General features: G+C 40.5%; 2 protein-coding genes across 2 annotated transcripts in view; one reads left to right on the plus strand and one right to left on the minus strand.

The window, feature by feature from the left end:
• Positions 1-946: 946 nt before the first annotated feature.
• Positions 947-9,805, minus strand: ace2 (angiotensin I converting enzyme 2; the record flags this gene model as incomplete). The annotated part of the gene is made up of 17 exons (XM_080494758.1): positions 947-1,145; positions 1,269-1,385; positions 1,474-1,571; positions 1,699-1,757; positions 2,658-2,836; positions 3,022-3,144; positions 3,500-3,598; positions 3,850-3,994; positions 4,883-5,109; positions 5,495-5,667; positions 6,312-6,409; positions 7,073-7,175; positions 7,294-7,409; positions 7,730-7,873; positions 9,109-9,202; positions 9,343-9,501; positions 9,596-9,805. 17 exons carry the CDS (start codon positions 9,803-9,805, stop codon positions 947-949), a joined length of 2,343 nt encoding a protein of 780 aa, XP_080350884.1.
• Positions 9,806-14,343: 4,538 nt separating this feature from the next.
• The window catches only part of nhsb (Nance-Horan syndrome b (congenital cataracts and dental anomalies)), a gene marked incomplete at both ends in the record, with an annotated part of 42,392 nt that continues 31,308 nt past the window's right edge, over positions 14,344-25,427 (plus strand). The window contains one exon of the mRNA XM_080501368.1: positions 14,344-14,623. Within this exon, the coding sequence (XP_080357494.1) occupies positions 14,344-14,623 (280 nt within the window). The remainder of the gene's footprint in view (positions 14,624-25,427) is intronic.

Here is a 25,427-nt window from a genome sequence, read left to right on the forward strand (position 1 = left end):
AAGAATGGATACCTTAATCAATTTAATTTCTAGATATCCAGATTGAAAAAGTGTCCTTTTCTTTATTAAAGCAGGGAACTATATAAATTAAATCACATGGTCATTTGCTGTTACTAAAATATTCCACAGTCAAGTAAAATACACTTCATAGGGACACAATAATTTTCATCTGTGTCCTTTTTTGAAAATAAAAGTAAAATAAAACACGTATTTAAAGCATCAGTTAATATCACAAACACATTTGATTGCACTAAAGGATGTCTCAGAAATATACAACAAAGTAAAAGTTCTTGCAGTAGCTGCTGCTGTAGCACAAGTTATAATATTAAAATATCACCTTTTTTTTATTACATTTCAATGACAATGCCGTGTGTATGTGGCTATTAAATCTCTTTTATTTTAATATCAATATCTCCTATACAAAAGCTGCGATTCTTAGAAAACTTTTTTCACATATTCACAAAGAACAGTTTGAATAATCATGATGATAAAGTGTAAAGGTTTTGTGAAAAGCAAACATACATCTTTTATATGCTGAATCTTCAGGTTCCCACTAGTGGACTGCGAATTTGACAGAGCTGTCGCCAACCGATCACTTCATTTCCTTCTGTCTTTCGTGGGGAGACGCGGACTTAAAATCCAGTTTGTTCATTGTCACTGTCATCATAACCTTTGTTACTTTGTCCGTCAATGGTCATGTCGTAGGGATTCCCCACAGCGCTGGCATCAGTCTTTTTCCTACAAACACAATGAAAACATGTCAAATCGTAAAACAGAACAGGAAATATTAGGAAGCCTGACTCACAAAGGGCCTGCTAATGTGTTACTGCAACACTCCATTGGGTGTAAAGCTGTGTGTGTTTTATTAACATATTTAAAAGACACATTTAAAGGCTTTGGCTCAATTTCCCATCTCCATTTAGGTGTATGGTCTAACGGGACCAACTTACTTCTTTCGCTCTCTAATGCCTGAGATGACGAGGTAGACGCCCGCCAGCACCACGATTCCCATCACCACGCCAAACATCACCAACCAAATCTCCACCGGCTGCTCGTAGGGAGCTGCGAGTGTGGGTATGATGCCCTCGAACTCCAGGGTGGAGTCATCCAGCCGGAAGGCATCGTTGATCCGACCTCGAGATAACCTTAGGCGGGAGAGTGAAATGTCTGTTATGGTTCGTTCCTACAAAACTGCTGCCGATCAGGATCAGATGAGCCGATTTATATCCGTTATTTGTACAGAAATGACACTCTGCTGTGTGAATCACCTAATGGCTTCCTCCAGATCACTCTTTGGGATGAATTCAGACACAGTTCCTGGTTTGGTGACGAGAATGAAGAAAGAGATTCTGGGAGTCTCATCATAGGCCTTGACGTGTTCTACACTGAAGATACAAACAGAAAGACAGTGAACAAAACAGTCAGATAGCTTAAAGAAGCACAAGTTCATAGTAGGGGATGCAATCTACTGACGTGAATTTGAGTGTCTGATTCTTTTGGCTGTAGTACTGCCTCAAAGCGTAAGCCACGTTGGCTCGGAACAGGTACAGCTCATTGTCATTCCAGGGATACTGAAACACAAATTATATCAACACGTCATCCAAAACATCATATAATGTTGGATTGATGGATGGATTTCAAAAGCAGCTACACAGTAGGAAAAAAAAAATCATTGCGACTTTGATTGATAATACTCACAGCATTACTACCCATTGCGGTCTTCAAACTCAGTCTCACTTTAATAGCATTTTCTGAATCTGTGCAAAAGAAGAAAAAAAACACATTTAGTCTAATGAGCTGCAAATATCTTCAATCAGATCCCTAAGATTTGTTTCTTCAGCATTTCAGGAAAGCGGAAAGAAAGTCGAGCTTACACCAACAATGACCGAGATTAACATAGACTTATCTGGAAACAGATTACAGATTTACACTGTGAGGAAATCATGACGTGAGAAATAGGCCAAATGGATGCAAGTCATCATGACAGGATTCATAAAGATGTGCAGGTGAGTAAAGGAGAGATAACCCCTGCAGTCAAATTTGCATGCTTGGCTTAGGGTCAATGCGTGGCTTTCTGTGGGGACATTTGAGGATATTCGGTGAATATAAATTATTTGTGTAAATGAGGATAAGACTGTACGTACAGAAAACCACCAAATGATTCACCAGCTGTTTTCACTGTGTTAAGACTCTTTGTGAGCCACAGCACAAAGCAATATTCTAAAAGTTATATCAGGTTTTACAAGACGAGCATCAAGGGCTGGGCCCTGTGGAGCTTTTACCTCTTTTGATTCAATCTTTAACACTCACAGCGTGAGTGTAAAACAAACTAAACTGGAGCGTGTGAAGACGGTCTCTAACAGAGTATCAGGAGATGAGAAGGATGACACTGACACGAATTGTGTCACTAAATATTGTGTTGTGTTGTCATATCTCCTTTGTGTATTTTCTGCAAAAACTTGAATCATCGGGGGTCAAGGTGAAGCTATGCGCTGACCTCATGAAGACAGCTGCCTTAAGGAGTTTGCGGACACTACAACATCAAAGCACATGTTGACACACAAGTGCTACCGAGTCAGTTTATAGTTAAAGCTTCCTGCTGAGAGGGGTTTTCAGCTCCTTACAGGATTTTCACTGTGAACATCTTTTGTACTCACATGGCTCTATTGTTGTTCTCCAGCCCACATGCCTGTTGTGCTTTTTATTCTCTGCCACCAACCAGTCATACAGTGTTTGGAAATAGTCCAGCATGGGGCGTGCGTCCATCTTTACGTCACCAGAAATCGTCTCTAAAGCTCGAGTCCAGGATTGGGATCGTCCTAGCTCCAGCATGTCCCTGAACAAAAGCACTGGTATTGTCAAACTCCTTCGTGTCACAATCTAACGTTACATGTGAAAATCAAGCAATGTATGGGAATGCCTTGAAGATATGACAGTATGTCAATAATAAATAACTATGGATATCAGTGATGGCAAAACCCAAAGCCCAGCTCTAAACCAAGAACATGGTTTTGTTCCTACCTCAGTTTGGTGCCAGCATCAGTTGAATTAGTGATATCACAGGTGGACAGGGAGCCATTGTGGCCTGCGGCATCGCACAGCGCTTTCTGGAATTGAAACTGGTAGACGGTCCTTGTGAAGTACCTGCGATTGAAACCAGGAACAGAGAACACACACCGATGCTGAGGTTGGGCAACTGCTTTCAATCTTGCTTCTGCTGCAAGCTCACAGGAATAAACCTCAGCGATGTAAGTCAACAATCATAATCAAATCGGACAAATCGGACGGATGGAATTAGTTTGTTTATCCATTAAATGATTTTATCCATTTTAGCCATCCTTTTCATTACCTTTATCAACACAAAGAAAGGAATACTTCAATGTTCAGCGCCTGAGGCCGAGCTTCCATCTGGTCTTCACAGAAACTTAACTGTAACTAAACAGTCAGACCTGATTGTGAAAAGGATTGGCTTTGGTTGGTTGGAGGTGTAGACCATTACCTGATGAAAGAATAGTCTCCAGACACGTGGAACAGAGCGGGGGGGTCACAGTACGTCTCATCTCTCGGGAATGGTTCCACCACCCCAACCAGCTGCCTCCTAATAAGACAAGGAAAGATAAATCTTTACACATCTGATGGTACTAAGTTTCACTCAAAATCAGTACCTCAATAAAAATTTGTATTTACTTAATAAATCACTTGGAAAAGTAATTTCTGACTACTGATAGTAGTGTGCGTGCAATTACATTTCCGTTATCAGCAAATTTTATGTTCCATTAGTTTCTTGATTTGTCCAGTTTGGCTCCAAGAAGTAAACTAATTTTATTAAGCTTGCATGTTACTACTTACTTCATCTCCCACCAGCGTTGCATCCATTCGTCTTTGTGGATCTTGCCTGCAAACACCTGCCACCGCCACTCTTCCAGCATGTATGTGAACGGCATAGTGGCCACGATGGTGAGTGCCTGCTTCAGCAGGAAGTTGATCTCCGTCTCTGGAAGAGAAACAAGACAATAGATTGAATGAATACGTTTTTGTTTTTTTGTTTTTATTTCAACTCTGGACAACATGCAGGGTCATCAAAACTCATATTGTTTTCAATTATCAGATTTTGCTTCAGCAAGTTTGCAGTAGAAATCAAAAAGATTTCCGACTTTGTATTTTATGGGTGATTGATGACACGTGTGTGTGTGTGTGTGTGTGTGTGTGTGTGTGTGTGTGTGTGTGTGTGTGTGTGTGTGTGTGTGTGTGTGTGTGAGTGATGCCATATATTTAAATGAGGGATCATAAATCACAAAAAGTTTACCTGAGGTCATTAACATTAACATTTTCAATTTACATTTTTGTGGACACTTTAAAGGCATTCTATATAAAACCAGCAATAATGTTGCATCATAAAATCGTATCTCAGATAAATGTAGTTGCTACTAACAATTAAGGAAATACAGGACATCAAACTTTACCAGCTGAGTGTTTTCATATATTTACCACTGCTAACATTAGAGCACTAAGCCCTGAATAACAAGGGTCAATCACAGCTTCTACTGAGCTTCATTTATTAAGCCCTGAATGCATCGTTATTAATCCTCAAGGCATTTGATCAAACTGACTTCGGTGAAGTAATTATCTCCTTACAGCATGTCAACATGGCAGACAGCTTGTCAAGAGTACAAACGAGCATGTTTTCTATGTGAGTGACAATTACAGAAGACTGAATTTCAAAAAACTTTGTCCAGAAACTAATCTTAGTTCTTCCTCTCATGGGGTTAATCCGATCTCTGACTGAGCTTCTTACTCGTCCATTAGTAACGTAAAAAGAAGTCTTGTTTATAGTGACTGTGATGTTTTGGAGCACCAATATGAGAGTCCGCATCAGAAGTACCGTTATCATAAGTGAAGTCAGCGTCCAGCAGCCCGAGGCCCTGCAGATGTTTGGGAGTTGCAGCAGAGAGGGACATGATTTCTCCAACTGCCTCGTGGAAACCCTCGTTGGCTCCGTCCCTCAGAAGGTAGGACAGGTTACGATAAGCCATCTGGTACTGGTTGTGACCCATTTCATGGTGCACTGTGAGGAAATCATCCATGTTGACCTTGGTGCACATTTTAATCCTGCGAATATCAGAAGAAGAGTCTTCGTGTCAGCAGCTGTATTGTGTAATTCAGACATTAAAGGACACCCTGTCAATGGTACAACTCATCTCGTAAACAAACGTCAACAGCGATCAGAAGTTCTCCCAATTTATCAACATCCTTTTTCCTGTTTTCACTCAAGGCAAATGTGACAATGCTTGTTGAGAAATATTTACCAGCTAAACCTTTTTATTATCTCTACCAGTGGGAAAGAATGAGTCAGAGATTACTGATAGAGGAGGTTCATATTTATTGCTGTCATAACTAAGGAATGATCTACAAAGTTAATTTGCCTTTCTTGACACAGCATAAAAACCTTCCCACTAATCAGTCTGTGAAAGTCACATAAATTTTTTTCCCCCACCTGAAGTCCTCTCTGTTTCCCATGTCCCAGGCCGTGGGGTGGCACACCACCTGGCGGCCGTCGGTGGGCTTCGTGAACATGGAGTTAGTCCAAAAGTTGTCAAACATCGTGAACAGGCCCACGGACTCAAAGAACCTCTCTGCTTCTTTGAAGAATCGCTCCTCAGTCCAGCCCTGAAATTCAAGTGACAAGACATGATTGCTGGTTTAAGATAAGATAAAGTAAGATAAGAAAACGTTATGGACCAGCAAAGTTGACATTTTATTGTGTCAGAGCAGTAAAGTTATCAGAACAAACATATAGTAAAATAAAATGTATCATAAACACATGTTGAGTGAACACAAATTTTTAAAAAAAAGGTTAAAGAGAATCTCTTCTCAAACACGAGAAAGCATGAGGACATAAAACAAAACATGAGTAACATACAAAAACATTTTACAAGAAAAGATTTTGCTTTCAGCTTACACAATGTGATTTAATAGATAAATGAATAAATACATATTGTATTGGTCCGAATACTAGAAAATAGAAGGCAACCTGGATTTTTCAGATCCATTTCCCAAAAATAACATAAAAAAAAAAACTTGTTTTATTTTGGCTCTATACAATATGAGATGTCATCAAGTTCATTACTGTGCTTCATTCCTCTTGTTATTTGAGATCAGAATAATATGACATTGAACAAGAAACTTATGTAATACATATACAACATTGGAAATAACTCACAAGAGATGTTCTGATATCAACTACCTTTTCTCTTAGCTTCAGATTCAATTTAGAACAGAGTTCATTTTTAGTTTGCTTTATTTCACTGTACCTGGTTCACCATTGTTTCGCTGACATCAATGCCTGGTTTGTCTGGGTAGGGGACTGTAAACTGGTACAAGTTGGTCCAGAACCTGCCCCACATATCACCTGAAGAAACAAACAAACAAAAACAAAACATTATATTTCTATCAAAGGAAACACTGAGGTTTTCCTTGGAGAGTAAACAGCACAAGGCTGTAAGTGCAAGAGTTTTAATACTTAAGTATGCATTGTATCAACAGCATTTTGTTTTCTGTTGACAAAGTGGAAGTGGTAAAAGATGACCAACAGAGGGAGACACAGTTCAGCTCAGATCTGGTGGCAAATCTCGCTCTGGTAGTATATTATTGCTGTGTGGAGGGCCCTCCGTCCATCTGATCAGGTAAAACCTTTATCCCCAGCAGGACTGACTATAAAGGTTATTATATTATATGGATGAGAATGTCTGATATTTAATGTCCAGGACTAGGACAATTATATCTAATGGTAAACATTTTGATAACAAACATGTCATGGTGGGAAAGCTAATTGTGTTGTTTGCACCAGGACCTCAGTTTCTCAATTATTTGAACCTTCACCAAAAATTTAAATTTTCTACTAAAGAATATAAATAAATCTTTGCAAGAGCTCTATTAAACTGAGTCTCTTGAGGCACTGGTTTTAAACAGGGCGCCAATCCATCAGAGGACACTTCGCTTCAAACACCATAGACAAAGACCCTCAATAACTGATTGATCGATCATCTTTCCTACAGCAATATCTACATCATACCCAGTAGGTGGGCAGGCAGGGGTCCCTCTGAATCAATGTGTGGGTACACATCCATGAGCCGGGCTCTCACGTATGCATGCAGCTCTTTGTATAAGGGGAGGATCTGCAACAAAGGAACATAACGTTTACAAATTAATTAGTCACACAATCATGAAACTGTATATATTTATCACTGTTATTATGCAGGCACACTGACCAGAATCCTGCCATCACGGCCGTACCTGTTGGTATACTGTGCGGACGTCGCCCATCAGCTGATCTCTGGTGTATTTATACAAAGCCTCTTTCTCGATGGTCTCATAATTGTATCTCCAGTAAGCTCCATAGTCTTCAAATCCTGAATTACGAATGGAGATGAGAGAACTGATCAAGAGACAAAAGCTGTTATTTTCTGTTGTTTATTACGAGAAATGATCGCACAGTGAGTGTCACGTCAAGTGTCATTGACGGCCAACTAACTATTCTCTGCAGACGACCGTCGTCGCACGTGATCAGAGAGCGTTTATCAGCTCTTATCCACCTTTTATTTCATTACAGTCAGGGACATTCATTTTATATTTGTGCAGTGACTTGATAAACTTTTACAACAAGACTCCAGGTAAAATGGCACCTCTTTCATTCACAGGCGTGACAGTGGGATATTTTCTTGTTCATTACCGTTGAGTTTGGCCGCTTCGTTCTTCAGATCCGCGTACTCTTCGTACAGAGGCCTCATCTTCATCCCCACCTCCCTCCTCCAGCCCTCCCACACATGCAGACGCTCCGAGTAGTCTCGGCTGGTGGACATGACGTGCTCCAAGCCTGCGAGCAGAGAAAGACACAAATCAGTAGTCACATAAATTATACGGATGACTTTATTTGTCACTTATGAACCTGGGGAATTTCCTGAGGCTAATGGACTTGAGAACTTTTAACAACAACCAGAAGATGTGGCTTTGGATCTGAGGGCTGAAGGTAGCATGTTTTCAGTGGTGAAGGTACATTTAGCTCAATCTTATACTCTATTAGTAGTTGTTTTTTGTTAAACATGCATTTCATCACAAAACTTTTTTTTTTTTAACTTGTTTCATACTTTACATGTCAAAGTCAACTAAAGTCCTTCAAAAGTAAATGTGCAAAAATAAAACTTGGGGGGAAAAAAATATTCCTGGTTTCTAAATACAAATGTGGGCAGTGTCCAGTGCTGATTCTAACAAACACAATGCCCGCATCTTTGTTTACAGGTTGGAGAGTAAACAGTCTTTTCTGTTTTGCTTCATTTGATCTAAGAAATGCATTAAGATTTAAAAAAAGGAAAAGTTTAATTGAGGAAAAGCTCCTTGGCAAGATCATAATAAGTCAAGCATTTGAAAAATTTAAGTTATTTCAGTTTTTATTTGTGCTTTAAAAAATAAAAGAAGTAATGTTGTTGTACGGCAGACTTTAAAGTGAAGGTATTATAAAAAAGATTGTTTCAATATTCCATTCACTAAAATATGAGTCGCATCCCTATGTGGGTGCAGCTGGTACGTTTTGCCCTTTGCTTGCATCTCTCTTATCTCATCAATTGTTTGACACTTTTAATTTGAATTTATATGGCTAAAATAATAATAATAATAATAATAATAATAATAATAATAATAATAATAATAATAATAATAATAATAATAATAATAATAATAATAATAATAATAATAATAATAATAAATGGACAAAAAATGGTTGATAAGCATTTTAAAGCTCCACAAAACTTTTACATTTTAGTAAAGTTTGCAGATCCATGAACTAAAGTCCTACCACACTTTTCTTTTGACTGGGGAGAATAAATATTTAGCTCTAAAATATAGAAAAGAGTTATAAGAAGTAGTAACATGGAAAAGTTGGTGCCTCTGAACTTTTTAAATATAATCAAAATGACATTTCTCACAAAAGTGGGGAAAAAAAAAAAAAAAAAAAAACTTCTCCTCTAAGAAGGTGTTAATAATAAACTACTTTATCTGACTTTAGCTGACAGTAGCAGGTTACCGTAAGCAGCTGTTATTACTAACAGAGCGTACCTGGCTCCAAAGTCTGGCAGTTCTTCGGGTCGTCCTTCAGACACACGGTGGCTGTGCTGTAGATTGTACTCATCTGGCTCATGATCATATTCAACTGATATATTCAGGGAAAAACAAGACACATTTACTTAAAGTGAGGTCTGCAATAGCAGCACGAATCATATCTATCAATCATCAGATACAAGAAACATGTTTCTAAAACACTGCAACAGAGTGAAATGATTCGAGTCTCACACGAGAAGCCTTGTCTGGAGTTAAAGCACCAGAGCCTTTGTCTTGTAGGGAGATGAGCTGCAACTTGATTTCTGGGTCCTCGATCTGCTCGATGGGGAAACCCTTGGCCTCTTCCGATTTGTCGGCGTAGAAAGTCCCCCAGATCTTCGACTGTTCTGTCTGCGAAGTGCCACAACAAACGAGCCAGGTCACATGAATCAGTGCCAAAACCACCAAATTGCTCATTGGAGTTACTGTTTAGCAAAGTACTCACCACTTTGTCGGAGTTCTCCTGGGTGATGTCGGTGTTGTAGGCCCACGATGCCAGCGAGTACTGGTACATGAGATCACTGGCTTCAATGTCAAACCTCATCAGGAACTCTCTCGCTCTGTTCTCCATGTCTGACTGGGCAGACACGGCACAGCACACGGCCAGCAGAGTTACAAGATTTCTTGCAGACATCTTTGGCTGCTTCAGCTCCATTTACGCACACGCATACACACACACACACGTACAAGCACACAATCTCAGTGTGAGCAAGAAACGCACTGTACGCTGTTATACAGTTTCAATAATCTTCTGTGCTGCCTTGGCCTTTGGACGGGAAGTGCCATAACTGAGGGTGGTGCTGAGTTTTCATTTACAGATAGGATTCCTCATCTAAACAGCAAACGTCACTGGGCCGTCCTCACATGAAGGGTGGCTGGGGCGTGGTGTTACACTTTGATTTATTATCACTCACAAAATAACAAGTCATCTGTTTTTGAAAATGGACACGAGGGTTTTTTATTGAGGAAGTTTTTCCTCAATAAAAATGGATCTACTCTTTAATCTTGGTTTAATTGTGAAAAATGAAGTTATGTTCATATTCGATGGGATCAATTCATCAGATATCATCACCAATAGGTTTGAGCAACCATACACAGGATCAAATGAATGTGAGTAAATTATTTTCAGGGCTCAACCAACAATGGATCGCTCGTAACATGTCATACAACTTTCATATTTACAATTAAACTGAGATATTTTTTATTAGCATGGACGTGTCAAAATGTAATCAAACAATGCATGAATTCTCAACTGTGCTGTACAAGGCCAAACAAAGACAAAAGTCATACACTTGTACACTTTTTTAGTTGAAGAATTTTAGTAGTTTAGGTAGAAAATCTAAAACATTATACAAATATTTATAAGAAGAAAAAAGACAAGAAAACTAAATAAAATTGAACATGAAGTGCTTAATTTCATTTGAGGTTTTAAAAAAGAACATTTTTGGGGACAAATATAATCTCAATATAGACTAAAAAACTCTGTTCATCTGTCATTTTTGTTTCTCAATGTTTCTCTGACATTTCTCGAGTGAATGTGATTAATTGAGGGAGGAAACGGCTCTAGATGAGTCTCCAACCTCCTTATCAGTTGTTACTCGAGCTTCCAGTACAAGATATTGTAAGTCATGCACTGTTAGACCTTAAAAGCTGATAAGAAATCAGCAAAGGGGGCAAAGTGTATTAATTTCACATACTGTAAAAGAAACAAAACATAAAAAACAAGATATGATTAACTCCTCACTGTTTCAGCTTATGTAATGAAACGTGAATTTCATGCGTCTGTAAAACCTTTGATTTTTTGTTAGTTGGTGTGACCCTGCCTTGTTCACCTCATGTAATCCTCACAGGGAAAACAGAGCGGGACAGATTGGAACCAGGGATCTCCTTCTGTCCGTCCCAAGTTGGTGTGCACAGAAAACAGAACTAAATGAATATGAATAAATTCACAGTTTGTTGAACTTTGTCAGACAGGATGAAATCAACTGGATCCTCCGATATTATCTTAAAGTCAGAAAAGATGATGTTTCTATCAGTCCAGCAACAATGCACCTGTTCCCACTTCCCTGAAAGAAAGTTAAACCAATAGCACCTTCCTGTGGATAAAGTTGGAATCACAATCTTCATTACAGGGTAGTCACACCTTCCAAAGTCTGCCTTAATAGTAAGCCATTGTATATTTCATTATTTAATTAGGAATCCACCTATTTAGATTTAATAATAAAGTATTGATTAAATATAAAAGTATAATAATGTTGTAATAATAGGATTCTGCAGGATATGGCCTCTGAAAGCCAGCAAATTTCAATTAAAATTAATACAAAATACAGATAATTAGATAAAAAAAATAGATCAACAGCATTGAAAAACAATTTAAAATACAAGAAATCCTAATAACCACAAAAGACTTTTTAAAACCAAGATTGAACCTTTATTGAATATAAATCAGATGTAACATTTACAAAACCAAGTTCAGATTCCTGTGACAAGTACCTTGTATACCAAATAAACATCTGAGAATAGACTGTTTTCATTTGTGTTTAGGGACTCAAGAATGGGCATTCAGCATGTCAGAAACATTGTAATAGGACCTGCAGAAGATCACTTTTTAAAATAAATCATCTGCAGCAAGAGCAGTGACGCCTGCATCGATTGGTCCAAAGTAATCTGAATTGGCGTTACTTTAATCTCGGTTTTTTTTTGTTTTTTTTGTTTGTTTTTTGGGAGGGGGGGTTGTCCACTTTGGCTGTAGCATTTCTCAATAAAAAGTTTTAAAAAAAATCCTATATCCTTGAATTTTCCCTGAACGGTCTGCTGCCTGCCAATATCTGCAAGGAACTCTACGGAGAGTGAAGAGCAAAGTCACTTGACCTCGTGTCTACAGAAAGGAGGGCCCTTCAGAATGAAACTGTATATTCTGCCCAATTCTCTAGAAAATTAAAGTGAGAAAAAAAGTTTTTTTTTTTTTTGGTGTGTTAGTGGTCTAATTTAGCAGCTTTGAGACCCTTTAGAATGTCTGATTGTCCTTTAAGGGTCTCGTTGGGAACCACAGTCTCATTTTGCATTGTAAGCCTCTTTTTTCCCCTGCATTTACACACTTTCAACAGAGCCACCATGCAAGGCACTCACTTACTAAGCGTTTAACGCTTTGCTCAAAGACACATTGGCACAAAGAAGACAAATTGCCCACGACGTTCCCACTATGAGGTGAGAGCACAAACCGCTGCACCAACTGGGTTAAACTCCATACAGCTCTGAGGTGCTTAATAATCTACACTCAACCTCACTTGTCAACCTGGCGGCCACGCCTCGCACTCAAAGAGGAAGTATCTTAGATAAAAAGGCGTGGTTCACTATAAATGATGACCGCACGGTCAGTTGTTTTTGCTGGGATGTATGTGCGGAACATTTTTAGCATGCTTGTCTTCTTGGCAGCTCAGAGTGAGGCCCGTGACAGGTCGCTGTCAATCTGCTCTGCCTCAGATTTGCTGCAACAGCAAGTTTACTGCAGACATGTCTATATGCAGACTGAGCCTAGAGGCTATAGGCTAATCACTGTGAATGAAAGAGACAACAGCCGGGCTTAGTATCCTGGAAACTCATGTTCAGCAAAAAAAAAAAAAAAAAAAAAAAAAATGTGGTCACTGGACCTTGTTTAGCTACAGTAGAGGGTCCAGCCGTGGGTGAACTTGTCAATTGACATCGATCTAGTGAATTACACAATAAATTATCCCACTGGTTCAAAACATCATGTTTCACATTAGGTTTCACTTGACACAAAATATCAAATATATCACATCAATTTATCTTTTAAGTTTCTACAAGACTCAACTTTGAAAACCTTGTGTGTTAGGAAGAGGGAAACATCACGACAGATCATGATTACATGAATATACTTATTAAAACCCTTGTATATGCCATCTAAATACATTTCTTCTCATGAGAGCCACTATCTACTACTGAGTGAAATTACATTGAGGAGGCATATGCAGTGATTTCTAAACATTATGTCTGATGCATGAAGGGTTGTAGGGCAGTTTAGTGGTAAACATTTCTTTGCAGAAAGAACATCCTCAATTCATTCAAAGAAAATAAAATGTCACAGTCGAACAAAATGTTTGAGGTTAATTGGTGACTCCAAAGTTTACCTAAGATGTGAACTAAATGAGCATAGTTGTCTGTCTGGCTGTTTGCTCCATGTGATGCACTGGAAACCTCTCTTGACCGCTGGGATTACCTCCAACAGACTGCAATGTGGATGAAAGTATGAAAGCAAGGCCCATTTATTACGTTTTTGACATAGTGGACACCTGTTATGTTGGGAAATTACTCAGATGTAGTCATATACTGATCTACAGTAGATGTTGTAATAAATTGAACATGTAAATGAACAACACCTATTGCAGTTTTCTCTCTGTGCCATATATTTCACATCACACTCGACTTACAAAGTGAAATAAAACGCTGCTCCGGACGTGTGTAAAAACGGAGCATATGATGACCATTCCCTGTCGACACGCATCCACATCTCCGGGTTTTACCTCGGCCATCCCTCTCATCCTCTGTGCTGCACATTCTTCAGGCCACAGAGCCAGTCTGCATCAATCATAAACAGAATAACTACAGCAAAGCCGGAAAAGAGCGCACAGATCTAAAAGATAAAAGCTCGAGGCGCGCGGAAGGATGGTGAAAAAAACATTTAACGGCAAAACATTTCCACATATCATTCATGTCGCTATTCTATCATTCATCCGCGCGTGTGCCGCGCGCATTTATCCTCGCCGTCGCGCACACGCGTTACGCAATATCTTTAAATTCCACCTGACCCAGATTCTTATTGTGAAACGCACGCGCGGCGTCTCCTCTTCGCTCGGGCTGGTTTGACGCCGCGCGGAGGCAACACGCATCCTCACACCACTGACCCGGGCTTAGCCGTGTCCTGCATGTGTGTGCATGTGTGTGCGCGTGTGAGCGGGAGTGTGAGTGATCCCCAGAAACCAGCAGCGGGATGGAGGATCTCAAGGAGAATCTGGGAACTTTGGATTGACGCCCGGGGATAGCGCGCGGTCGGCCTGAACACCATCGGGTGGATTTATACATTTGGATGTTGTCTGTTTTCCCCTTTTACCTTTTTCTTCTAGGCGGTGGGAATTTACGTTTGGCTTACAGTCCCCGTTCTTTTTGGCGTGCAAAATGCCATTCGCCAAAAGGATTGTGGAGCCGCAGTTTCTTTGCAGGCACCCGATCCCCAACGATGAGGGTCTGCTTTTCGAGGACCTGTGTGCCATCAGCAATGTGGTTCTTTCCCGGACCTTGCGACAGCTCTCCGACCTGGCCCGGCACGCCTGCTCCTTATTTCAGGAGCTGGAAAACGACATCATTAATACCAACCAGCGGGTCTGGGTCCTCCAGAACAAAATAGGCCAGATACAGCAGACTGCCAGTGCCCTAGACCCCAAAAAGGAAGCAGTGCGTAAGTAGACCACCACAAGTGTGTACACCCACATATGCATATCAAAATAACAATGATTAACAGCAATCCACCCCAGGATTGACGCCTGAGTGAGATTTTATTCATTCACATCTCGTGTGTGTGTGTGTGTGTGTGTGTGTGTGTGTGTGTGTGTGTGTGTGTGTGTGTGTGTGTGTGTGTGTGTGTGTGTGTGTGTGTGTGTGTGTGTGTGTGTGTGTGTGTGTCTTCATGCTCCCTCAAAATGATTTTTACCCAGCAGCACGCACGCCCCGTCGTAGACGCATCCGCGCTCGCTGTAACCCCCCCCCCCCCCCCCCCCCCCCCCCCCCCTCACCCACCCCCCATCTCCCCAATTGAAATGTGTCACACGAGTGCGTTTTGCACATTTGGTCATTCAGTAACATCGAGATGCGTTTTTCCAAGGCGCAGAGCGTCAAAGCGTGCGGACTGCTCATTCCTTTGTAGCTCCAGACTCGGATGAGAGTGCGCGTCTTTCGACGTGTGTGTGTGTGTGTGTGTGTGTGTGTGTGTGTGTGTGTGTGTGTGTGTGTGTGTGTGTGTGTGTGTGTGTGTGTGTGTGTGTGTGTGTGTGTGTGTGTGTTGCCGCTGCATTGGCTCAGCATCGCAGCCTCGTTTACTGCGGGTAGCGCACACCTGAAGCATGTTCAGGCGTTGCTCTCCAGCCCGCCTCCTTCATACAAGGTGGAAGCGCATCAAGTTCAGGCTCCGATTTGTTAAAACGGGTTTGATGTGTGTGCCAGTGTGTGTGTCTGTGTCTGTGTGTGCGTGTGTGTGTGCGCGCGCGTGTGTTTGTGCGATGGGGTTTTCACAGGCGACTCCCCGTGCGCCAAACCCACCCTTTCCACATGCAGCGGCACCAACACAGCATCAATAATGAATCCAGATACCCATGTTGCAGGATAAATATGAACTGATCATGACTACATATTTAGCCGTCGCAGTTAAGCGGCAAGTGTACGCGTCTGTGGACGGATCACATGAGGGGGGGGGGGGGGGGGAAAGAAAAAGAAAAAGGCTGATTGGCACCAATGAGAGACTCTGCAATTCATTGTAACAGAGCGTTCTGTACAGCAGCTACATATTATTTATGTTCTCTGCAGTCCCCTCAGTGTAAGTCTTCACATTTGAGACGGTTCTCTAATTTTAGTCCACATCTGAGAAATGGGATTGAACACTGCTGTGGGTTATTAAAATCTGGCACATTCAAAGAGTATTTTAGGGGGGGCCTTGAAGCTATAAGCTCAAAAACATTTTTCTATGCAAGCAGCCTCCCCCCCCCCCCCCCCCCCTACTCTCTCTCACACACACAAGTCTGAGCATATGTGTCAGTGAGGGAGCCATGTTTCTATTACATAAAACAGTCCTACTGTATTGCTCTATTTACTCCAGTTTGCTTTAGATCTGGATGAGCGGATCTCTGAACACATACACTAACCTTGTGTGACAGAGCTCTGAATTTCTGCTCGACTCCTTTAACAATTCAACAGTCCAGAAGTCATCCGCACCCAAACACATGACGGAAGCCTCACCTCGCGCCAATGCAAACTCTATGAAACTGACGGCAACACGACGCCCAGAAACACGCCTGTCTCCTGCACTTGTTGACTCGACAACCTTATAATATTGATTTGTAAAGAGGATTTTCTTTTTTTTTTCTTAAACTTCCGCATCACTTCAGTCAGTCAAGATATTCAAAATAAATATCAGGTTGAAATGTTGCTGCTTTTTCACTGTTTAGCAACATCTGGGTGAAAGAATGCCTTTCAAACTTTGATGAGACCCTTTTTATTTTTCAAATATGATATTTTACCTTTCATGTGCAGACAAAAAGTCAGATGGCTACAAACACACTGTGAAACATGACTAAAGCTGCTATTGTCCAAATCCAGATCAGACGTTGACCTGTTGTCTTTTCTTGTGCCGGGAGCTGCTTCATCGTCTCCTTTTCCTTCTGGTTTGATTCTATGTTGTTCCCTATGCAGCCGTTAGACCTAGACATTGGCAAGGCATCTGACTGATGCAATACTCGGACAGAATGAGTCAACAAAGCGTCACACAACCTTGTGTCCTCTGAAAAAAACGATCAGTTCAACACAGTTTGTGACATTAATGGTCCTTAGGTTTTTCTTTTATCTTTGCAAAAAAAAAAAGAAAAAAAGACTTGTTATCACTGCTTCGATCCTGAATGTGCTGTTTTCAATGTGAACAGATGTGGTCAGTCCAGTGACCAGAATAGTCACGGTCTGGGATCTTCATTCATTTTATCTTTATTCTGCTCATTAGTTATTCAACGTACTCAAAACAAAAACCGACTCTTTCATGGTTTGTGTGTCTGAAGTCAACTCAGTTGCAGAGTCTTTGTTTTCAGCTGAACCAATGGATGGATGACCACTAAAAGTTTTTTTTTTGCTATTTTCATTCAACTCTCTGAAGGGCGATTCTCTTCACTCCTGCTCTCAGATGACACTGACAACCCCGGGAATGGGAATAATTGTGTTTGCACACAGACCGAGGTTCAGTTTCAGGGATTTCCCCATCTAACTGTGGAGTGTATCAAGATTCAAGGGAGTCGATATTACAGTGGTAACTTGGATTGATCCTGAGCGTGGCAGCCGGCGGTGGAAAACAATAAACTTGTGTGGCCAAAAACATGCTACGGTAGTCTGTAATAGTCATCTGTTAGCAACGACGATATTTTCTGTTTTAAGAGAAAGATTTAAAATCATATTATTTGGTGATTTGTTTAAAGATGCACTTCCAACTTGTCGTTTTATACACATCCTCTTGAACGACACGTCCAACTCACATTTTTCCGAAAACTGAATCTGGTTATTTTCTCTGTTGACTGAGTGTGTAGATGTCAGAGGTCAGTGAGATTTGCTTGTTGTAGATTTTTTTTTTTTTTGGTATCACGTCTGACCAGCCATCAACGGCCCAGAGATAGAGAGTCGCTATTTATAGCTGGTGGCTTAAGATACAGAGCATTCGGCATTCGTTGTAAGTGGTTTGACTTGTTGGATTGTTAAGCTCGCGCTTCCTTTTGTAGTCCACCGCAGTGGTTTCCAGCCATCATTAGGTCTGGGTTCACTGTATTCGCAATACAAAGTCAAGTGACTATTTAAAGGACGTTAGAATTAAAAGTTTATTTATCAAAGGTGTGGCGCATGAAGCTGATATCAGATTACATACAACTGTACCTCAAACATATATGGCATTAATTTCACCAAAGAAATAGAGAAAAATAACAGATCATATGTAAGATATATCAAAAGTACCCAGAGTCTCTCTCTCTATCACAGTCATAAACAACATAGCTTAGGGTTACACATGGAGGAAGTGGTCAACTAACATCTTTCTGCATCCTGTCACCACTGAAATCGCAGCAAACAAATGTCTGTTCCTCACGCTTCAAAGCCACAATAATTCATAGAGACTCATAAGCCACCTAAGCAGTTTGTATCTGTAGTTAATGTTTACGATAACACTATAAAGAAAAGTACAAATTATGAAGTTACCAGGTCAAAAAAGTGTAAGTAAATATATTCGAATAATTTCTGACAATCACACTCACACATTAAGTCCTTCCAAATGAAGAGCACCTGGACACAGTTTGAAGTTTGCATGTAAAGACATATATAAAAGTTGTTGTCTTTTTTTTTTTTTTTACATAATTTCATAATGTCCATTATGTCTCCTGCAAGAAACTGAATAAATGGACCCAAGTCACACGTTGGAGGGGATTTCAGTGTGAACATATTGGTCTGTAGCAAATATATTATACCGCTGTGGCAACACTGGTTTCTTCCCAGTGTGCCATTAAAGCAAATTTGACTTTGAAATTTGAATTTGCGAGAGTATGGCCTGTGGCAGCGGGGGACTGCTCTATCGCTCTAGTCTGCATAGTAACAGGACAGAGAGAGGGAGGCCTGCTTTAACCTTTCAGCTGAGTCAATCCCTCTCTATCTCGCTCTCATACATTTTTACTCATTGCTTTCCACTGTACAACTGGCTCCACCTCAGGAGCGCCACAACACGGTCTCAATGAGACACTTTTTTAAAGGCAGAAATGAGAAGATGGGGATAGAGACAGCAGTACAGCGCGCGCGCGTGTGTGTGTGTGTGTTGTGTGTGTGTGTGTGTGTGTGTGTGTGTGTGTGTGTGTGAGAGAGAGAGAGAGAGACTCTCTGCCATCTGCAAATAAACACAAGCATTCAGACAGGAGCAATGAAACACATATTTCTACAAACTCCCTGCTGTGATACTGGCCGGCAGACTTAATCTGTCCAGTGTGAGGTTGTGTTTGTGGCGCAGGGGTCTTGGCTTCAACCACATCAGGCAGGTTGTGTGTTTGTGTCCAAGCACATCTTGTCTGTCTCACACCCAACCACACACACACACACACACACACGCGCAACACCGAGTGCGCCAATTGAGATGTTTTCAGAACACAGTATGTGCGATGATTAACGCGCTCTTGTGTCTCCCATGCTATTGCACCGTCTCTCTGTCTCCCATCTGTGTCTGTGTGTCTCTCTCTCTCTCGTCCTCCATCTTTGCATATCTGTGTCCATTCTCCTCGTCTTTTCTCCTCTCTCCGTCTATACCTCTTCCCTCACTGCCCTACTTTCCCCATCATCAGCAGCACGGAGAGACTTCTGCTTCTTGACAGCATATTTAATGTTTAATGCACTTTGATTTCCACCCAGACACTTACAAGCCTGGGAGAAGAGGAGAGGAGAAGAGAGTTTGATAACTGAGTGAAATGGAGAAATAAAGATAAGGGAAGGCTATGGTATTACGGGGCCGGGCTTTTGATGTGAACTGGCAGGGAAGAAAAAGAAATCACGGGGAAGAAAAAAAATGCTCACTAACGTCAATAAAAGCCGTATCTGAAATTTGGACTCCAAATGAGCTCTCCACATGTTCACTGCACACGTTGCAACGGCACAAACATCTACATCTCTGTTTAGCAGCTCAGTGGGGCTGCGCTACGCTTTGAGAATCATTACGAGACACACAAGCTCAAATACAGTGGAACTTTTTAGATTCTGGATTCAGAATTGGGAGAATGAGAGGAGCGTGAAATGAAAAGACGAAAGTAGGGGGAGAGGCTGGAACATACTATGAAATATAATAATTATTTTCTTACCCCGTAATACATTTTAATTCTCTGTTTGCATCCTTGATAATATAACTCAGCAAATATTTTTGGATGCTAACCTGAATAAGACTGAAAGAAAAGGTTTTATCAACCTGATTTGTTGTTATAACAGTAGTTTTTTAAAAAAAGAGAGAGAAATACAAAATACCTTTTTCATCAGAAGTGTACAGCTAAGACTGAAACAAACTTCAGTCCCACAACTTTATATTCAGTCGCATCCAATTCTTTAAAAAAAACAACCAAAAAAACCTCAACTTTTCCAGAGAAGATTCTCATTTTGACATAAAAAACTTGACCAGACAACAAGTTGAAATGTCTGAGTTTAACTGTGATGGCACTTTGTTCAATGTGATAATGTCATCAGGTCTATCTGTTTACAACTTCAACAACCAGGACGGGGCATTCACTGTTTAATTTATTGTTCTCACTTAAACCAGTCAAACTAAAAGAAGAAGATAATCCTTAATCTTAAATGTATTTGTTTTGAGGACTTATATGTGGTTTACCTGTCGCTCTTGTCCTGCAGCAGTTTGTTCATTCGGATGATAATATGCACAAAAAAAGAAAATGCACTTCATGGGAAAGGTGTCAGTTTAACCAACAGAAAATCCTAGTTGAAAAAATCCTCCTCAGTTGGAGTTGGCCAGTCGTAATCTTGTGTTTTTTCACAGATGCAGATGCATTTCAAGCTTTAAATTAGAGGCACACATACATTAAGAATACACTATATTATTTGAGTACTTTCTCACAACTAAACCTTATTGTCAAAATGTGTTTTCTCTCATTAATGTCATCATATTAAGCCGCCTTAGACTGACAGATATATGAATATGTATTTATTTACCAATGCACTTTCTAGAAATTGCAAACAAGGGGCAGAAATGCAGATTTACAAACCGAGACTATTTGACCAGAAAATAACAGTTTGTGTCTTGTGGTACTTTGATATATCATTACACTGATGTACACATTCAAAAAAAAAACAAAGTTATGACAACCAATATGCCAAATATGCATTTAACAAGAGGCTGTCTGTGTTTCTGAAAGACAGAGAACAGGGTGTGTACTGAGGGAAAAATACAGCTTCCACAGAAACAAACCGGGGAAAATGGGTGCTGCTCATTTAATGTGAACTGCATCAGCATGATACTTAAGTTTAGACAACGTCGTATGCAGGAGACAATTTCTAGACTAACATATTTAAGTATCAGTGGGAAGACATGAAAAAAAAAAAAAAAAGAATTTGGTGAGATGCTACTTAGAAATGTTTTTAATTACATTTTGATCAAGAATACAAGATTAGCTATAGCCTCTGCTGAAATATATATGATATATGGGGTAATACAGGCGTAATTAAAGCATATGGCCAGCATATGTCCACTTAATTTGGCACGGAAACATGTGGGTATGACATGTGGAAGATACGAGGAATGGACGTGACGACATTGTGTGTTGTCACAGCTATGCACGCGCACGCACACACACACGCACACACATACACACACACAGGCACAACAACCCGCTGAACTCTGCAAGCCTCATCTTTCGCTTTCTCTCAAGTTATCATTTGAAATTCTGCTTTAAGTGCCCGTGTCTCTGTTGCTGTTGCAGCGAGCGATAAAACATGTATGCAGAGCTGCTTGGCCTGTGCAGAAACAACCGCTAGCCACCTGCATCTCCGGCCGGAGGCCGGGTCTCTCTCTCTCTCGAGGTGATTTCCCTCGTCTGAGCGCACTGATTTCTGCCTCTTCATGCTATCGTTGCTCTCAGACAAAGGAGAATTATTGGCTTTTTAAACTCCTGACACCTGCATAAAAATATATGAAGAATTTTAACTCTTGGGAGTAAACGGGCATGTAAAACTGCTTTCTTGATCCATGTTTGTTGTCAGCTGATGTTTCACAAATTTACCCATAACATGTCAATATTTCTAGCAGAATGAAGCTGAATGAGACTCTACTAATGATTATTCATGATTAGATTTTATTTAAATCAAAGGAAGTCCTGTTAAGACGGCTTCATTTCACACCACCAAAAGAGTGATTGCATATAGTGACTTGTATATTTTATCAGTATTGGAATTTTTTTTTTAACATAGGTTCATAATAATTAAGATATAAATCTAAAAAGATAAGAATACAGAGGGAATTAATGGAATTTCCACCTCCCCCAGACATCTGCCAAGAAGTAGTGTTTTTCAAATAATCTGTGATTTCCACACACTTAGTTAAAGTTAGTTGCTAAATATGAAGGCATTTTGAGAAGTTTACTATTACGATTTGCGCCACCTCAGTGTAACGGCCAACCGCGTCTGCTCGCTGTTTCTTGGCTAAGCTAATCATCTCCTGGCTGCGGCTTTATATTTAACAGGCAGATACGAGAGTGGTATCGATTTCTTCTTATCTAATTCTTGAATAAGTACTTTGCCCAAAGTGTCAAGTATCAGCTTTACCGTTGCTCACAAAGATATATGGAGATGCACAGGGCGAGCACATGATTTACCACGAAGGCGGACCTAACGCACCTCTGCAAGAGTTTCTTTTGTTAAAATTACTGATGAATTTCGGCAATTCTGGCTCTGCTTATAGAATAAACATGCCATATGCCTTTAGTAAGTCATGGATCTTTTCTTGCACTTTAAAACATGGAAACATCCTCAGATGACGCTCTGTGGTATTCAAAGCGGTTGCTGACAGCATACTAACAAATTCTGCGCTCTTTTGAACTGCACTATCGCTACACTATCAAATACTCACAGTAGTGAGAAATTACAATTGAATACAACTAACTGGGGACTCCTCGGTACTTGTGTGTGTCCGGTAGTTGAGCTCATGCATAAACGTCTCCCCGATGTGTGCATGTGTCGCGTGACCTGCTCAACTGAACCGAGCTGCTGTCATTGCTGCCTGGAGACGCCATCATCATCACTATTCACACAAAATGTTTGACAGGTGGCAAGGGACCCCCCCCCCCCAAAAAAAATTTGAAATTCACATAGTCAGCAGTCACTGTGACAGTGTGTGTGTGTGTGTGTGTGTGTGTGTGTGTGTGTGTGTGTGTGTGTGTGTGTGTGTGTGTGTGTGTGTGTGTGTGTGTGTGTGTGTGCAGAGTGAACATCACAGACAGCTGAGTGTCATAAGCAGTATCAAATGTATTTTTATACGTTTAATAATTTCAATCTATTGTTTTTGAAAGAGGGACAGACAATCACCAGTTTTAGCCGTTCTAACTTGGTTGTCTTATTATTTAGTTTTACTTCACTGTGAACACTCTTCTTATGGGATTTGGACAAAACAAGCAAAACATAGACTCGAGTTTCAAAGTTACTACCATTTGTTGGCATTTTTTACACACTTGAAAAAGTCATTTGTTAGTTGCTCATAGTTTATGTTTCTGAAACATTTACTTGATTAGCGCATTGGTGACTATTTCAAAAGTTGTTGTTAAAGCAAGGAAAACTCATGCCTTTTATCTGTTTTTAATCTTCTCAGATTTGTTAATTTTAACTTTTTACATCTCGCTCGGTCTCTTTTCATAAACTATACTCAGTTATGTTACTGTCACTCTGATAGAAAGGCATCAACAAGAAATATCGATGTTGAATAGTAGTGATAAGGTACCTCATGCGTGAAGTCAGATTTCGGATAGGCAGACTGAAACACAGGGTTAAATTTTCATTGTGTTGTTTTCTTTCTGCATCTCTCTGCCTCTCACTCCCTCAGTGATTCCCTCACAGCCTCACTAGAAAATCCCATGCCGAGACTCTCGCAGACGGCTGTTGTTGTACTTCGTGGGGGTGCTGCTGGCAGAGAAGTCATGTTACAACATAAGAGATAAAAAGAGAAGCCGAGACGAGACTTGAAGAATACTGGAATACGTGGCTTGTTATCAATAAGTGAAGACTAAAAAGGAAAACGCAACAAAGCTGCGAGTTAATAAGCAAACTATTTTTAATAACTTCTCAGACTTTATCATGATTTCCTTTTTTTGTTGTTGTTTGAAGTTGAACGGGTCTTTCGTACCATGTTAGGTGTGTTAGGACTACCCTGTCATCCTGCCATCAGATGTTGAAGTTTAATATTAGCTGATCAATTATATCAATAATGCTGTAACGGGTGCTTGAGCTGGTTTTATAATATGGATACCAGAGATTATGAGTATCAGCTGGGGATTTAGGGGCAAAGTACAAATGACTGCGATCATTTTCAACATAAGCGCTTCTGAGTGAACTTGGTAAACTATCAGCTATAGAAGATGGAAACAGATGGAGCCAGAAAAAAGCTTAGGCGAGGTTGTCTGCTGCTTGTTTTAAGGACTGAGCTGCTCTTAAGGAGTTCCTCAGAAACAGATTGTCTTTGTAAGAACCTTAGCACGCCTTAAAGTCCAGCCAGCCTAATTGGACTACAAGCAAGCCCTGCCTTGAAGAAGCCGGCGCGCTGGCCGTCCTGTGCAGGCGCCTGTATGAACAGGAGAGCGGGCGGCACGCGGCACAGTTTAAAAACAACACGCAAACAAGCATTTAAAGAGTCAACATTTTGAACATCTTTCTCTGCAAAAGTTTCAGCACTTCAGTGTTTGCGATGGAAACTTGATGCTGGATGAACCCCACAGCCGATGTGCTGCATTAAGGTGAGGTAAATTAATCCAATTTCACAGCGGGTTGGTGAGAGTTGAGGACAGCCGAGCCAGAGCTGCACTAATTAGCCATATATCTGTCACTATTGATTGTATCAGGGAGCTTACCAAAGCCTACCATTTTCTTCTGCAGCCCCCCACAAACACATGCACTTGTACATATCCACATAAGTGCACATGCACTTCGTATAGCCACAGCCTATTTTCACTGCTACTTTGTTTTTACGCCGCCACGACATGAGGAGGCCCTATTTACCTCACCAGCACATAAAGATGACGGTGTGAAGCGACACTATAAGCATAATGGTGTGAGTGTGCACTATTTGCAGGCTTTGCATGCATGTTGTATGCAGTGTGTCCTGCTCCATGAGTGTGCTAATGTACCTCTGCATGACAGGCCAGAGATGCGTTAGCAAAACGCTGCAGGCGACCACAGCTGTTACAAAGGAGACGAGGGGAGAGGAGAACAATAATCATTGTACAAACTACTGTACAGCTGTATAGCTAGCATGCGTTAGCAACACTGCAAATTAGCAGAAAACAAACAACTGAAATGTTTTATTTAATGCAATTTGAAGAATAGGGTAGAGTTATCTAATAAAAAAGATTTAAAAAACATTTCAGTTGTGTGTTTTCTGCTAATTTGCAGTCTTTTATTTATTTATTTTTTTAGATATATCAGTCCTAATGCAGAATTAAATAAAGAAAAAAGACTGGAGAGGAGTTGAAAAAATTGATTGAATTGTTTATTCAACCTGATACAGTAATAACACTCCAGATACAACACGTGAAAAATAATTAGAATATCCTGACAGATTCTGCTCCCGTTCTATGATCTAGTAATTATCACCACACAGTCGAATAATTACAGTGGGAAGAAATTACAATTAACCAATCGTGTGACTTACTGGAGACTAGTGTGTGTGTGTGTGCGTGCGTGCGTGCGTGCGTGCGTGTGTGTTTGAGCAGATTACTCCACTGAGGCCA

The sequence above is a fragment of the Blennius ocellaris genome (assembly GCF_963422515.1).
Source record: "Blennius ocellaris genome assembly, chromosome: 1".
Taxonomy (NCBI): Eukaryota; Metazoa; Chordata; class Actinopteri; order Blenniiformes; family Blenniidae; genus Blennius; species Blennius ocellaris.